At 38.9% G+C, this 13555-nt stretch overlaps 3 protein-coding genes across 3 annotated transcripts; all 3 read right to left on the reverse strand.

The window, feature by feature from the left end:
- Window positions 1-200: 200 nt before the first annotated feature.
- On the reverse strand, window positions 201-1769 carry K460DRAFT_410277 (uncharacterized protein; the record flags this gene model as incomplete). Its single annotated transcript, XM_040937353.1, has 4 exons — window positions 201-365; window positions 416-1014; window positions 1078-1303; window positions 1470-1769. 4 exons carry the CDS (start codon window positions 1767-1769, stop codon window positions 201-203), a joined length of 1290 nt encoding a protein of 429 aa, XP_040783445.1.
- A 1484-nt stretch (window positions 1770-3253) lies between these two features.
- On the reverse strand, window positions 3254-4019 carry K460DRAFT_194047 (uncharacterized protein). Its single transcript, XM_040927143.1, has 3 exons — window positions 3859-4019; window positions 3728-3790; window positions 3254-3665 (listed from the first exon to the last, which is right to left on the reverse strand). Exons 2-3 carry the CDS (start codon window positions 3731-3733, stop codon window positions 3417-3419), a joined length of 255 nt encoding a protein of 84 aa, XP_040783446.1. The 5' UTR covers window positions 3734-3790; window positions 3859-4019; the 3' UTR covers window positions 3254-3416.
- A 2029-nt stretch (window positions 4020-6048) lies between these two features.
- Window positions 6049-7584, reverse strand: K460DRAFT_420734 (NAD(P)-binding protein). Its single transcript, XM_040938097.1, has 3 exons — window positions 7299-7584; window positions 6948-7215; window positions 6049-6883 (listed from the first exon to the last, which is right to left on the reverse strand). Exons 1-3 carry the CDS (start codon window positions 7389-7391, stop codon window positions 6240-6242), a joined length of 1005 nt encoding a protein of 334 aa, XP_040783447.1. The 5' UTR covers window positions 7392-7584; the 3' UTR covers window positions 6049-6239.
- Between the last annotated feature and the right edge of the window lie 5971 nt (window positions 7585-13555).

Raw genomic sequence — 13555 nt, forward strand, 5'->3', positions numbered from 1 at the left:
AAGGCTCCAGTCTTCCGTGAGGCAGCCATGCACGTTACCATTTTAAGAAAAAACTCCATCCATATAATACAAATGTCTTGCTTTTCGTTTTTTTAACTGGCGGAGGTGATTTACCGGTTTGTATTATCGTGTGTCTATCTTGTGATACCCCATCTCGTTGTCTATATAAAACTTAAAAAGAGTGCAACACCGGTGCAGGGTTATACAGTCTGAGACAGTCGTCGAACCATAAACTCATCAAGAAATTGCAAACTCTGGTCGATGTTGGGTTCGAGAAGCGACTTTCCGGCTGTCATAGGTAATCTCTCGGGTGCATGCTGTGATAGATACACCCTAGCTCTCGTCCTGTGTGCGGCTCGGAACACCTGCAACATTAGGATCTATTTATATTGGCATGATAGATGGCAATACTAACTCTCAGTCGCTTCACAATCTCGCCAAAATCGTGGACGATTTGGGCTTCATTCTTATCGTTTGACGTCTCACTTAGCATCTGTCGGAACGAATACTTTGCAAGCGCTCTGCATAGAGCTCTCTGGCGAGCGGGCACATTCCGCTCCTGGTCCCTGGGTGACAGGTACTGCTCTATTCCGAGAAACGCATCCAGAGCCTGGAATAACAGGGCTTGGTTCCCGCTGAGCCCGTCGAACTTGATGCATTCGCCACTTGCATCGTCATAACTGCCAATCCCCCAGGCGAAGAAACCCTGTATGTGGGATAACCAAACTGAGCGAGCGATCTTCTGGTCGTGCATGTGGTCGAAGTAGCTACCGAGAACGAGTCGCAGCTGGGCAGTGATGTTGGCAACGTGTCTCGCGCATGCAGCCTTTTCTCCGCGGGCAAAGGTGACAATGGCCAGGACCATGTCGTGGTACACCGGGACTCCCAGCATCTCAACATTGTAAAATATGCGTGCAAAGGTCTCCTCGCTAGACGTCACCAGATCATACATGCCTGTGTTGATTTTGTACATATATCTGCCTTCCGTGTCAAAATTAAGCACTAAGTTACTCACTGAATTACCCCAAGTTAGTACTGCTCTGGCAAGATTGTATTGGGAGCGATATAATTACGCACTATTGTTTCCGCTTTCTGATGTACAGCCAAAATGACGCTGGAGATACTTCCATGGTTCTGTCAGCTCAATCGGCAAGTCAACCTCTTTCTCAAGCTGGGCGACCTGAACAACGGGAATGGTTGCCCATCGATACGCATGCCGGCTCGAGGCAATACAGCAGTAGAAAGCGTTGTACACATCACGCGGGAAGACATCCCAGCGATCGGCATCAGCAGCCTCGAGAAGCTGTTATGCAAGCATGGGTCAGCTGATTTTCATTCGGAGGGAGGGGGCAAGGGGATTCTATCAGAGCCTCGGGAATTTATTGAGGAAGTGAAGTCATGACTTAAAGGCTAGATAGCGGCTATTGGCTCCTGGTATATGGCAGAAGCCTCCGGTTTTGGTTGCTTACCTGCTTCACTTGGGCCAGATTGACTCGTTTGTAGAGAAGATCTCGAAATCGTAAGCGAAAGTTGGCAATGCGTGTCGTGTTGACTTGATCATTGAGGGAAGGTGTTGCTGTTGGAAGGAGTAACACAAGTTCCTGGTAGATTTCTTTGTATGATCGAAGGGCAACAGGCCAGGTGGAGTCGGTGTGGTTCGCCCGTGGTGGCCAAGATCCCGCGCCGTCTTTGTGAATCAACTCCTCGAGTATGGATACCACTTCATGTTGCTCGGGTAGGGCTTTTATGCCGTCCATCTTCTTCGTCATCTTTGCATTGTCTCTATCCGGACCATGTAACCAGGTCATAGCTTTAAAGCAGTCAAATAACCATGGTATCATCAAGACAAAAACAAAGACACTGCCTAAAATAGGAAGAGTAAGTGCCTCCATGCTAATCGTGGTATCTCGACACTTTTTCGTGGGTGATGGCGGAAGATCAAATGAAAAATTGAACATCAAAGTGGAAAGTTTTGTGCTGCGAAGAGCTCGCAATTTATACGTTCGCCAGCTAAGTAAGTTATTCGGTAGGGTAACTAAGATTAGGATGGTAAACGCCACACGATTGCATCTTGACTGGATTGCAACATAGTGTGTCGAGACCCGAGTATCATACAAAGGGATGGTATTTTGCATATAACTATGATTGCCGTTATTTGTTTTCCTCCGTATCTTGTTCTGGACATCTATTGATCTCCCCTTCATACCCTTGAAACTGGTTATATGGACGTTGTCTTCTTGAGTTTAAGCGTCTACATAGAAGGATAAGTGTGCGATCATAGAGACACTCCTGCGCAGGATTTGGGGTGTGTTGGGAAAAATTGATATGAATTCACGTATCTAAATGAGTTGGCTGAAATGTATTAGTGCTCACTTGCGCGTCTCGTATAAAAGACAAAAAATGGCCTAGAGCTGTATGCAAGCTTCGTGTAGCTTCCTTAATTGGCCCATCGCCAGGTCAGCTTATTTCTAAGTGGTCGATATCCCTTATCACGGTTCCTCTTGCTAAAATTAGGTTTTCTTATTCCTTGTTAAGGTGGGCGATGGCCCGTGGCTTGCATGACGCAACATGCCAACGGCTTGACTTTCGACCTGCTCCCATGTAACACAGCCTTCGATGGGCTCACTCTGTTCAGTTTCGGCTTCATCCATGAAATGCCGGCCCAAGCTTCAAATCACTACCAACTCTGTAACGTCCTTTCGGATGGCCGCATGGTGATGTGCTTCCTTGCAACAGTGGCGCTAGTGCAGCCGATCGGGGAACGGTTCACTCAGTGGTAACGGGGAGGGTGGATAGCATTATTGAAGTGACGCTGGATGTGACACGGCACTCTATCGTTGTCGCTTTTTAGACTGCGCAACGCGTATTGTATATGCGGGCTCCTGCCCTTGCCGAATTCAGAAACTCAGTTGGACAATCTCTGGACCTGTCGTGTGCGTCCGCTGATTCCCCTGTTTGCACCCCTGCCGTTGGCTTCTGGACTAGTTTCCGAGCTTTCATCGAATGGTTGTTCATCGATTCGCATGATCTTGGTAGACATCCTTGCTGAGACTCATTCTGTATACATGTGAATGGCTGGGGCTCGCGCATAACAGCGACCGCTGCAACTGTTAAACGGCGATTCCCGCTTCGGGCAGCAGTAAAAAAGTGACTATCTCGTCCTTCTCCTCTACAGTCAAACAATCACCCAACTATCTAACTTACTTTGCACTACTTTTCAATCGTTATGAACATGAGTCAACAACAGCTACCACGTACAACGTCATACCGAGGGATAGGATGGGATCTCAAGTCAATGACTTTGACTTCTACGAGAACCGTGTAATTTGTTCACTCATAATACCGAAAGCTGCCCTACATAAATTTCTTTTCAGAGCCCAACGTACCCAGTGACTGATTCTCCTGCTGATTGAGGTTCATGTACCGAGTTGAAAATACACGCTAGCACCTCTGACGTAACAAGTATATCCAGCTGGTACCTTGTACGGGTCATACTCAGTTGTAGGGACTTCGTTATCGATATGTGTTCCCACTTTGTTCGTGGCCTTATCAACAATCGAGAGATAGACTCCTTTAAAGTATATTATCCTGTCTTTGGCTGCATCTGGGGGGAAAATATGGCCTGGGATCGGTTCTTCTCGGCCCGCAAGAGCATCGTCACCTCGCTACACATCGCCAATCAGAGAAAGAGTAGAAAGGGGGGTAATCGATGTTCGGATTAACTGACTGCCATAACTAATAAACTGATGCGAACGCGTAACGAACGCCACAGGTGCGTTAAGGTAGAAGCCTAGATTTTACACAAGAACTTATTAGCCTGCTCTAAACAGAAAACATAATGTCTTTGCTTTTTCTTACCTTGAATATTTAGCCTGTACTGTGCGTGGAACCGTTGCAGTCGACTGTGAAGTGGTTGAGAGTAGACATGTCGTTGGAGCCTGATCACAAAGGACTGCGTGGTTCTTGGGCACGGCTGCGGCAGGTTTGATAAAATTTGTGCCCTATTATCCTCAGCCCCGCACCCTTCACGTGACACTTGAAGCTCACGTGGCGTCGCCTTTGGAGGGACGCAACCTCAAACAATGTTCGCCGAGCTCCCTTACAAGTTAATTCCCCGTTGTAATTTCACCCGCGATAACTGTTAGTGAATCAACAACAGGAATCGCGAAGATTAACTGTGCAGCTGCCCCGCAACCCTTCAAGTGGCACCTCAAGCGTCAAGCTACCGCGTTCGCAACTCCCCCTCCGCCGTCTAGCTCTCTACGGCCAGCTATCACCCATAGGCCTCGTCGGCGATGGTACTCTCACCGTGCGCCAAAGATGCCGCTGCTCGGTTAACTGAACAGGTTGTTACTGGGTTCACAAAACGTCATTAACGCTCCTGTGTAAACTAACCGCCACCTTCACCATCCACCGTTATAACGTACGGTACTATAACGGCTCGGCATTATCGTAAACCGTTACAAAAGCAGAGAAGAGACTACTCTAGTGTTGCTAACAAAGAGTCAGTGCTCGGATCGCGGGGCCGCCGTCAAACTGCTGTGCCACCGGCCGCGAAGAACTGGACTTTAGAGATGGTGAAGCTGTTGCTCGGCAACGGCGCTGCCAATGTCATGGCACAGGGTGTAGAGTACGACAGTGCACTTTAGGCGTAGCGCGGTGTCAATCTCCGTAGGGCACTCATCCACGGCTTGGATACTCGTCGTGCTCTTTCTCATCAGATGGGCCATCAACACCAATAACATTGTCGTACTGCCGATGGTTCTCTTACCCATTACACCATCATCTACAGCCCAAATATCGTCCAACACTATTCGCGTAAGTAGTGTGAAACTGACAAAGGCTGATCTACATAAGAGGTTGGTCGCACCACATAGGATGTAGGAACTAACCCTAGCTGGGCTGGAGCGGAGTACAGCTGAGCGTCAGCACTGGCTTCAAAACATATGCAAACCTGCATAAACAGTGCAGCCGCCCAATTTTAAAATAGTTTACGGGGCAACTGCGTTTTACGGTTCGCCGATCGTGCCGAACTGCTTAAATAAATCTTTTTCCTCCGGATGGTTCGCTCGCTATAGCTAGATCCTGCATCCAGTGCCCCAAAATTCTTTGGTGCAGGCACTGACACTGTCAGCATCTTCGATAACCTCCCAGCTGACGAGTCTTCTCGGCAAGACTAATAATCTAACGCCAAAGTTGTGTAATCGTCAACCAAGCGATGATCAATGGTTCACTTTGAGCGAGTTGAACGCGAATTTTTCAAGAGCGGCGAAGAAGCTTGAGTACAAGATTCGAACGCTCAAAGAGACCCGGTCAGAAAGAGCATGGAAAGAAAGCGAGGAACTTCGGACAAAGGCACATGCTGGGAGAGGTGAACTCCTAGCAAATGGTGAATTGACACGAGCAAGCGCTTTCAGAAACAACATCATCTTGATATTCGGGGGGTCCAAAGGACTCAATTTTGGATACCCCAGATCAGAAGCTGAGAAATGAATCAACCCACAACAGATGCGAGCAAATCCGAGGTTTAAGCGCTGATGGGGTGGTCTCATGGGCAATCGCTTTCGTGCCTACTGTTTGGGCTGGAGGTAAAATGGCATTGGATGTGTTCAGATGCTTGCCTGATGATATCGAGCCCAAAGAAGTCATGATATAGCCTACCACAATAAAAAAACGTTGCACCTCCTCCAGCAAGATGAGGTATCTTTGCATGATTCTCCTAAGTTCCAAGATTTTCTCAAGGTCAGTCTTTTGAAATACAGACGGCCTATAAAAGCTAATAGTAGATAGTGATTAACAAATCTCCACGAAAGCAAGAAAACATGAGAAAACGAAGGCGCACTGAAGATGAAAGTGAGCAAGAGGGATCGCAGTCAGTCGACGAGTCACCTCTCAATAAACACAGAGGTACAAGAAAAGTTCCTAACATTTCCGAGGCGCTGCTAATCAACATACTTCTAGCAATAAAGCATATCGCGTGGCATTATACTGGATATAAATATTGCCTATTTTATAGTGTTTTGGAGTCGTAAACTACCATAACGTAGAGCTCTTAGTGCCTGTACGGCTGTTACACAGAGTCGCGCGTCGGATTCTTTAATCACTAGAATCGTACATTACTAATAATTCTGGCAGATAATGACCCTATCAGCACATCGCAACTAATTAAGATGAAATAGAAATAGAATTCTAGAGTGAAGACTCATTTGGTTGACTGTGCATATCAAACCTGATGCTAGTCACATATACTTCTGAACAATACTCTCACAGACCTCCCAGAGCATCTTTGCCTTGCCTTCCGAAATTGCCTGCTTCAAGCCTTCGTTGTAACTGCCAATTCTGCCCCATGGAATGATATAGCATCCATTCAGCTGGGGCGTTACCTCTGGGGACCAACCTGCGAATAGCTCAGTCCAGGCACCCATCTCCACCGGATGGTTGATAATCCACTCGGCCACAAACTTCTCAAACCATGACCGGTACCTCACAAGTTCGCTGCGAAGGTTGCCGGGATTGAGGCTGTTGCTTATGATGCCCTCGTTTCCCCACCGCCTCGCGCATTCAACGCCAAGCATAATGTCTGCAGCTTTTGTCTGCGCGTAGGAAGGGCCACCTGCAAAGTCTTCTTTGATCTTCAAATTCTCGCCCGCATTGCCTTCCTGCGCGGGATCGGGGACGAAGTGAACACCACCCGACGGGCCGAACAAATCCGCAGCGTGAGAAGCCGCCCAAACAACCCTGACACTTCCCGTGTCTGCCTTCTTCGCTGCTTTTACAATTGCTTCGCGCAGCAGTATGGTTAACAAAAAGGGTCCATACACGTTCGTCGCAGTTTGCAAATCGTAGCCTTGGACGCTTTTGCTCCCCGTTGGCGGCACCATGACTAAACGTTGCGGTATGAAGTCAGTATATGTCTCACATGCAATCAATATACCAACCGTACTTACTGGCGGCATTGTTCACCAGCACGTCGAGTTTGTCCTCCTTGTTGAGGAACTCCTCAACGGCGGGCTTGATAGTAGTCAGATCGGCTAGGTCAAGATATAGGAAGATGAGACGGCCTTTCGAGAGGGGGAAGTCAGATCTCAGCTGAGCAATGCTGGCGTTGGCTTTGGACTCTGAACGTCCGGCGAGGTAGAGAGTAGCGTTTTTGGCGTAGAGGAGGCGTGCAAGGTGATATCCAATGCCTGCGTACCCGCCGGTGATGAAGTGTACCTGTATACTGTAAGACTTTTGCGGAGAGATGTGTGTTGGCATAGCCGAAGCCTTCGGGGCATGCAAAGTTTGAAGAAACTCACTCTGCCCGTTTGGTCCGGCAAATGTTCGTCAGTGAACGCCGGAGGGGCGATAAAGAAAGATTGGTCCCAAAAGGACGACAGTTTCTGACCCATCGTTGATTGCTATACGTGCACCGTAGTTGTATTTGTGCCAATGATGTTATTGATCTATTCGCTGATATGGGCGACTACAGTCGACCTTTATACATAGCTCGTCCAGCACAATGAATCATAGGGCATCTTGTTATATATCGCAGTGCGATTGGTATCTCCACAGTACACTGGATAGTTGCGCGCAAGGCTGACATCGCTCCCGAGGTGGTGTGGCGATCCTGTCCCATCGTCGCTGGTACCGAGGTAGATCAGCTAATAAACCGTTTCAGCTAATAAACTACTCTAATATTAAAATAGACTTAATACGTTATTTTTAAATTATAATATATTTATTACTAATAATTTAATTTTAGATACAATTACAGTAATTAATTTATAAAATTTTAAAAAATAATTTTTATACTATGCAGCTGCAAAAATATTTAGTATTAACTAAATTACTTTACTGCGCTAATACTAAAAAAAAATACAATTTAATATAAAAAAAGCTTAATAACAAATATATTTTAAATTATAATAAAAATTAGAACTTATATAATATATATAAAGTTTATTTAAATATAAGCTTGCATTTATAAAAGCTATAATAAAAAAAATTATTTTTAAAGTATTAAAATAATTTTTTTTTAATATATAAATTACGCGATTTTTAAAAAAATATTATAATATTTTTATTTTTAAATATATTACTAAAATTAATTATAAATAGTACTTAGCTAATACTAAATATAGCTATAAATTATACTTTAATTTTTTTTATTTAAAAATTTAAAAGTATAAAATTAACGTATGCTATATTTATAATATAAATATTTTTTTTTTTATTAGTATTACTTTACGCTTTAAATAGGTTTTTTTTAAAGTAATTTTAAAAGTAAAAATAAATTATAATAGCTTTATAAAATAATAATTAAAAGTAAATAATAATTTTAGTATATATTTATATAAATAAAAGTGTAGTAAATTTAAGTATAATTTTAAAAAAAAAAAAAAAAATTTGCAACGCTTAATTACGCAATATAAAAGTAAAAAAATACTAATTTTTTTTTATAATAAGTTTTTTTAAATAATTTAATAATAATATTAGTTTAGTTTAATTTAAATAGGTTTTTAATTAGCGTATAAAAAATAAAGTATAAGCAAGTTATAAAAATTTTATTTTTAATAGCTATAGTAGCTATTTTACTACTAATTTTATAAATTTTTGCAATACTAATAAATCTTTTTTTAATAATATTTTTTTTTATTTAACTTATAGTTTATAACTTTTAAATATAGTGCTTTTTTTGCCTTTTTTAACTGCCTATTTAACTAAGCTTTTATACTATTTTTATTATAATTAAAGTTTTATCTTTATAAATAAAGGCAACTTTTTTTTATTATTTTAAATTATTTATAATATTATATTTATTTTTATAAATATACAAAAAGTGTTTAAAGCTATAAGCGTTAAACTACTTAATACTAATATTATATTATATAAAATTTAAAATATAACTATAATAAAAAAATTAAAAATTAATAAATAAAAAAAATAATAATAAAAATATTTAGAACTAATTCCGTAATTTATTTAAAATTATTATAAAAAATAAAGTAAAAGTTAAAGCTAAATAATTAGGCTTTATACTATATTTTTTTTAAGTGCAAAATAAGTTTTTTTATTATAAAAATAAAAGTTTCTATAATGCACTTTTAATTAAAAAAAGGCATAAAAGTAAAAGTAAATTTTTAAATTTTTAATAGTATAAAAAGTTTTATAATACTATAGTATTTTAAAATTTAAAAACTATTTAAAAAGCTTGCGCATATAATATAGTAAAATAATATAAAAATAAAGCTAAATAATTTTAAAAAAAAAAAATAAAAAAGCTAAAAGCAGTAGTAATATTATATAAAAAAAAATTATAAAAAAAGTAAAAGTAATATAGTTGCTTGCTAAAAAGTGCGCTGCAAAAAAGTATATAATAATAATTTAAAAATAAGCTATTATACGCGTATAAAAATAATAATAAAAAAAAACTATAATTTTATAAAAATTTTAAAATAAAGTAAATAAATATAAATAAATAATTTTATATTTTATAAATTTAAATATAGCAAAACATTATTATATTATAAATACTAAAAGTAGTAATTTAAATATATTATAATTATTATTGCTTTTGCCTAAAACTACCGCGCGCAGCTATTAAATTAATTTTTTATAAGAATTTAAATAATATAAATTAATTATAACGTACTTCTATAATAAGTAGTTAGTTAGGACAAGTAGTTAGTTTTTACTAAGTTCTTACTAAAACCTACTATTGCCTATAATATATTGCAACTATAGTATATTATACTATAGTTAATAGTATATAGTATTAATTTATAGTATTTTTTATATTATTTTTATATATGCGCGCGTTATGCTTTATTTTATTATAATATTTATAGTACTTTTAAAAAAGCTTACTTACTTTAGCGCATACTTTTTTTTTTACTTTTTTTTTATTACTACGCGCCCTAAACTTTTTTAGAATTATTAGTTAAAAACTATTTTTTACTATAAAAGTTTTTTTTTTTTATATTTACTTTTTTTTATGCAATTTATATTATATAGCAGCCTTATTAGTAGCTTAAAGCTTAAAGTTTTATTTTTATATTAATACTATTAAATATACTATTATTTTTATACTTTTAGTAAACTTTGCAAAAGTATTTACTATTAAAATAAAAAAATTATTTAAGTGCTTCTAAATTTTTTCTTTTAAGAGCGTTAATTGTAACTTAAATTTTAAAGTATTACTAAGTATTTTTAACTTTTAAGTACTATTTTTAATAGTAAGTAATAATAAAGTATATAACTAAATATTAAGCTTTAATATTATAGCTTTTAAATTAAGTAGTACTAAGCTAGTACTTTAAAAGCCTTTTAAAATATTACTTTTTATAATAGCAGTATTAAAAGCAGCTTTAAAGTATAGTAAAAATTTAATTTTAATAATATAATTAATATAATTATGTATTAGGATTTTAGCTTAGCGCCTATATGCCTTTTTTAAAAAGGCAAAATAATTTATATTAAATAGCTATAGTAAGTGCAACAAATGTAGAAGTATATAAAAAGTAATAATACTATTTTTTTTATAGTACTAGTAGAACTTAATTAAATTATAGCTTTTATAGCTATTTATAATTAAGAAATAATGCGTACTAATAATACGCTTTTTTATATATTTATTAAAGTGCTTTATTTACTTAAAGCTATACTTATTAGTTATTTAGTTATTTATAAAAATAGTAATAGCTTAATTTTAAAGTAGGCTATTTTTTTTATACTAGGTAAAAAGGTAGTGCTTACTTATAAAAATAATAAAAAGTAAAATTGCTTAACTAGCTGCGCTAATATTTTAAATTACTATTATTTACTTTTAATTACTTTACTATACTATTATTGCCTGTCCTTAATAGTTAAAGCTTATAATAATAGTTTTAATTAATATTATACTTATTATAAAGCCCGTCTTATTAAAGTTATAAATATTTTTATTTATAATACTATATTTTACTTTTATATTCTGTACTAGCTAGAACTAGTTTTATATAGTATTAGAATTTTTATAAAAAGTTTTTTTATAATTATATTTTTAATTAAATTTTATTTTAAGCTTAAGCTAGTGTTTAATAAATGTATTAGCTTATTTTAGGCTAATTAAGTTTTAGTAACGCTTAATAAGTAAAAAATTAGCTATATTTTTAATTTTAGTAAGCTTAGGCAAGTATTTTCTTACAGCAAAATTAAGTATATAATTAATAATTACTTTTTTTTTTACTATAGTAAGCTTTATTAAATTAAGTATATAGTTGCGTTAAAAGGTAGTTCTAGCAAGTTATCTTTTAAGTATTAATTTAAATATATTATAGTATTTTGCAGCGCAATAAATTAAAAAATTTGCATTTTATTTAATAGCTTAAATTATATTTTATATTTAATATTTTTTCTAAGCTAGTAACGCGTTGTTATGTTAATCTATTATAATATATTATAAGTAATAGTAGGTTTTAGTAGGGGCTTAGTAAAGACTAACTACTTGTCCTAACTAACTACTTGTTATAGAAGTACGTTAAGCGTTTATTTATTAATACTTTAAAAAATTTTATAATAATAATTTTTATTAGTAGTTTTATAGCCTTATTTTTACAAATAGGTAACTTTTATTAAAGTAGTTTATTGGCTGAAATAGTTTATTAGCTGATCTACCTTAGTAGCCTTTTTAATAGACATTCGCTTGTTCTGCGTAACCAACATCCAATCAAAAGCCCAGCCTTACAAAGAATGCCTAGCGCCCTTATCTGCGGAGCAATGCGAGCGTTGAAACGGGCGTTGGGTAACAAAGCGTGGCTCAGCCCTTCTGCCCTTTTTCTCTATTGATGGAGCCCTTTGCCCCCAAGTGACCGTTTCTGGAAGTGGAGAGCGTGGCATCACGGGTTTTGCACCTACTTCCAGTTTCGTCGTTTGCGACACTACCCGCAAGGTTACCGAACGATTGGATCTACGTTATGCATCGGATGAGTAGCGGCTGAACGGTGTCTTTTGATCTAAGCTAGAATCTTAGATGTATTATCGTTCATAGTCTATTAGGGGGGCGGGCCGTTGTGCTTGCCGAGGTCGAGTATCGACCACCCGCAACAAACGAGACCGGCGTTTCTGTGTATACCTATATTTTATCTCGCTTTTCGTGTTTTTTCCTTACTGGTAGAGGGGATTTATCGGTTGGTATTATTTGTGTCTATTTTGTGATACCCCATCTTGTTGTCCATATAAAACTCTATAAAAATAGAAGGGTCTAATGCTAGAACGCATGCCGGATCAGGCGCCGGGTGAGGATGATTCAGGGTTCGGCTTGCCATCTGTTGGTCACGCGTGGTTGGGATGTACGCATATTCGGCCAAGAGGATGGCAAGTACAGCTGACTGTAAGTTGTTCGTGGTGTACGACATCGGTCGAGCTTCGTTGTTATCAGGGTGGTTCAGATATCCATGCGTATTGACATGAGAGAGAAGAATAAGTTGTAAAGCTCGGAAGCTCTCTGCAAATCGTAAAAGCGGTGTTGCAACATGGCTCTTCTTCTGTTTCAGATTCGGTCTTCAAATCACTTCATCTCCAATTAATAAAGAATCCGCAGCTATAGGAGGGTCTAGTGCGAGAACAAATGCCGGAACAGGCGCAGAATGGGGATGGTTTGATCTGTGCGTTCATGGCATTGGGAATGCCGAGAATCCATCTGCCGTGAAGAACTTGTCAGAGCACTCATCATTACAGCGACGGAAATATAGAAGCTCTCGTATGATCAGGCTTGTAGTGTTGAATTCGGCTCTACCAAATGTCTTCGTTCGCACAGGCTATTGCCTTGTGACATCGAGTAGGAAGTTAGTTTTAAATTCGCTAGCATCAGGGCTTCGATGTCCGCTTCCACGCACGCCTTGCGAGGCTCGGCCCAGGTTTGCGGTCGCTAGAGGCCTAGTTTGCGACCTGCGGCGAAGCGCCCCGATGCCACAGCCACACAAGGCAATCCATGTAGCTCCACCAACTCTTTCGGGACCGGGGTCTGAAGCTTAGATGAACAACAGCGTCACGTGTGCGTTGAGAATGAGACGCCACAACGAACAACGGGAGCATTCGGACAGGCCAGGAGCTTCGCCAGTCACAAGAAAGGCGCCAGAAGGATTGTGCCATGTCTGAGACGATTTTGGCGTCCCTGGGATGGCGAGGGAACCCTGCTCTTGCTTTAGCAGCCCTTCATGAACGTGCATCGACAGTAACGATATCGCACGCACGAGCAGCGCGAAGTTGGCCAATATGCAGCCAGAGGCGCGTAGATTAACTGCATCGTATGCCAGATCCGACCTCTCGGGATTTCACCACTTACCTCACTTACTCCGACCACCTCCAGGCTACCAACACGGGACGTCGAGGTGAAGGCAGCACATGCATCCCACAGTCAGTACTGCACGGGCATTCCAAGAGACTCGCCGACATTCTACCGCAGGCAGCGGGCTCACGTGCAAATTAAGCGAGCCCGCACGAGCCAGCGACCCGTCGCTATATAAACCCGCCCTCCCTCGCCCTCCTCTTCTCTTCCTTAGCTCTCTTTGCCTTTTGGCTTAGATCAAGTGTA

This window comes from Cucurbitaria berberidis, assembly GCF_010015615.1.
Source record: "Cucurbitaria berberidis CBS 394.84 unplaced genomic scaffold K460scaffold_6, whole genome shotgun sequence".
Taxonomy (NCBI): domain Eukaryota; kingdom Fungi; phylum Ascomycota; class Dothideomycetes; order Pleosporales; family Cucurbitariaceae; genus Cucurbitaria; species Cucurbitaria berberidis.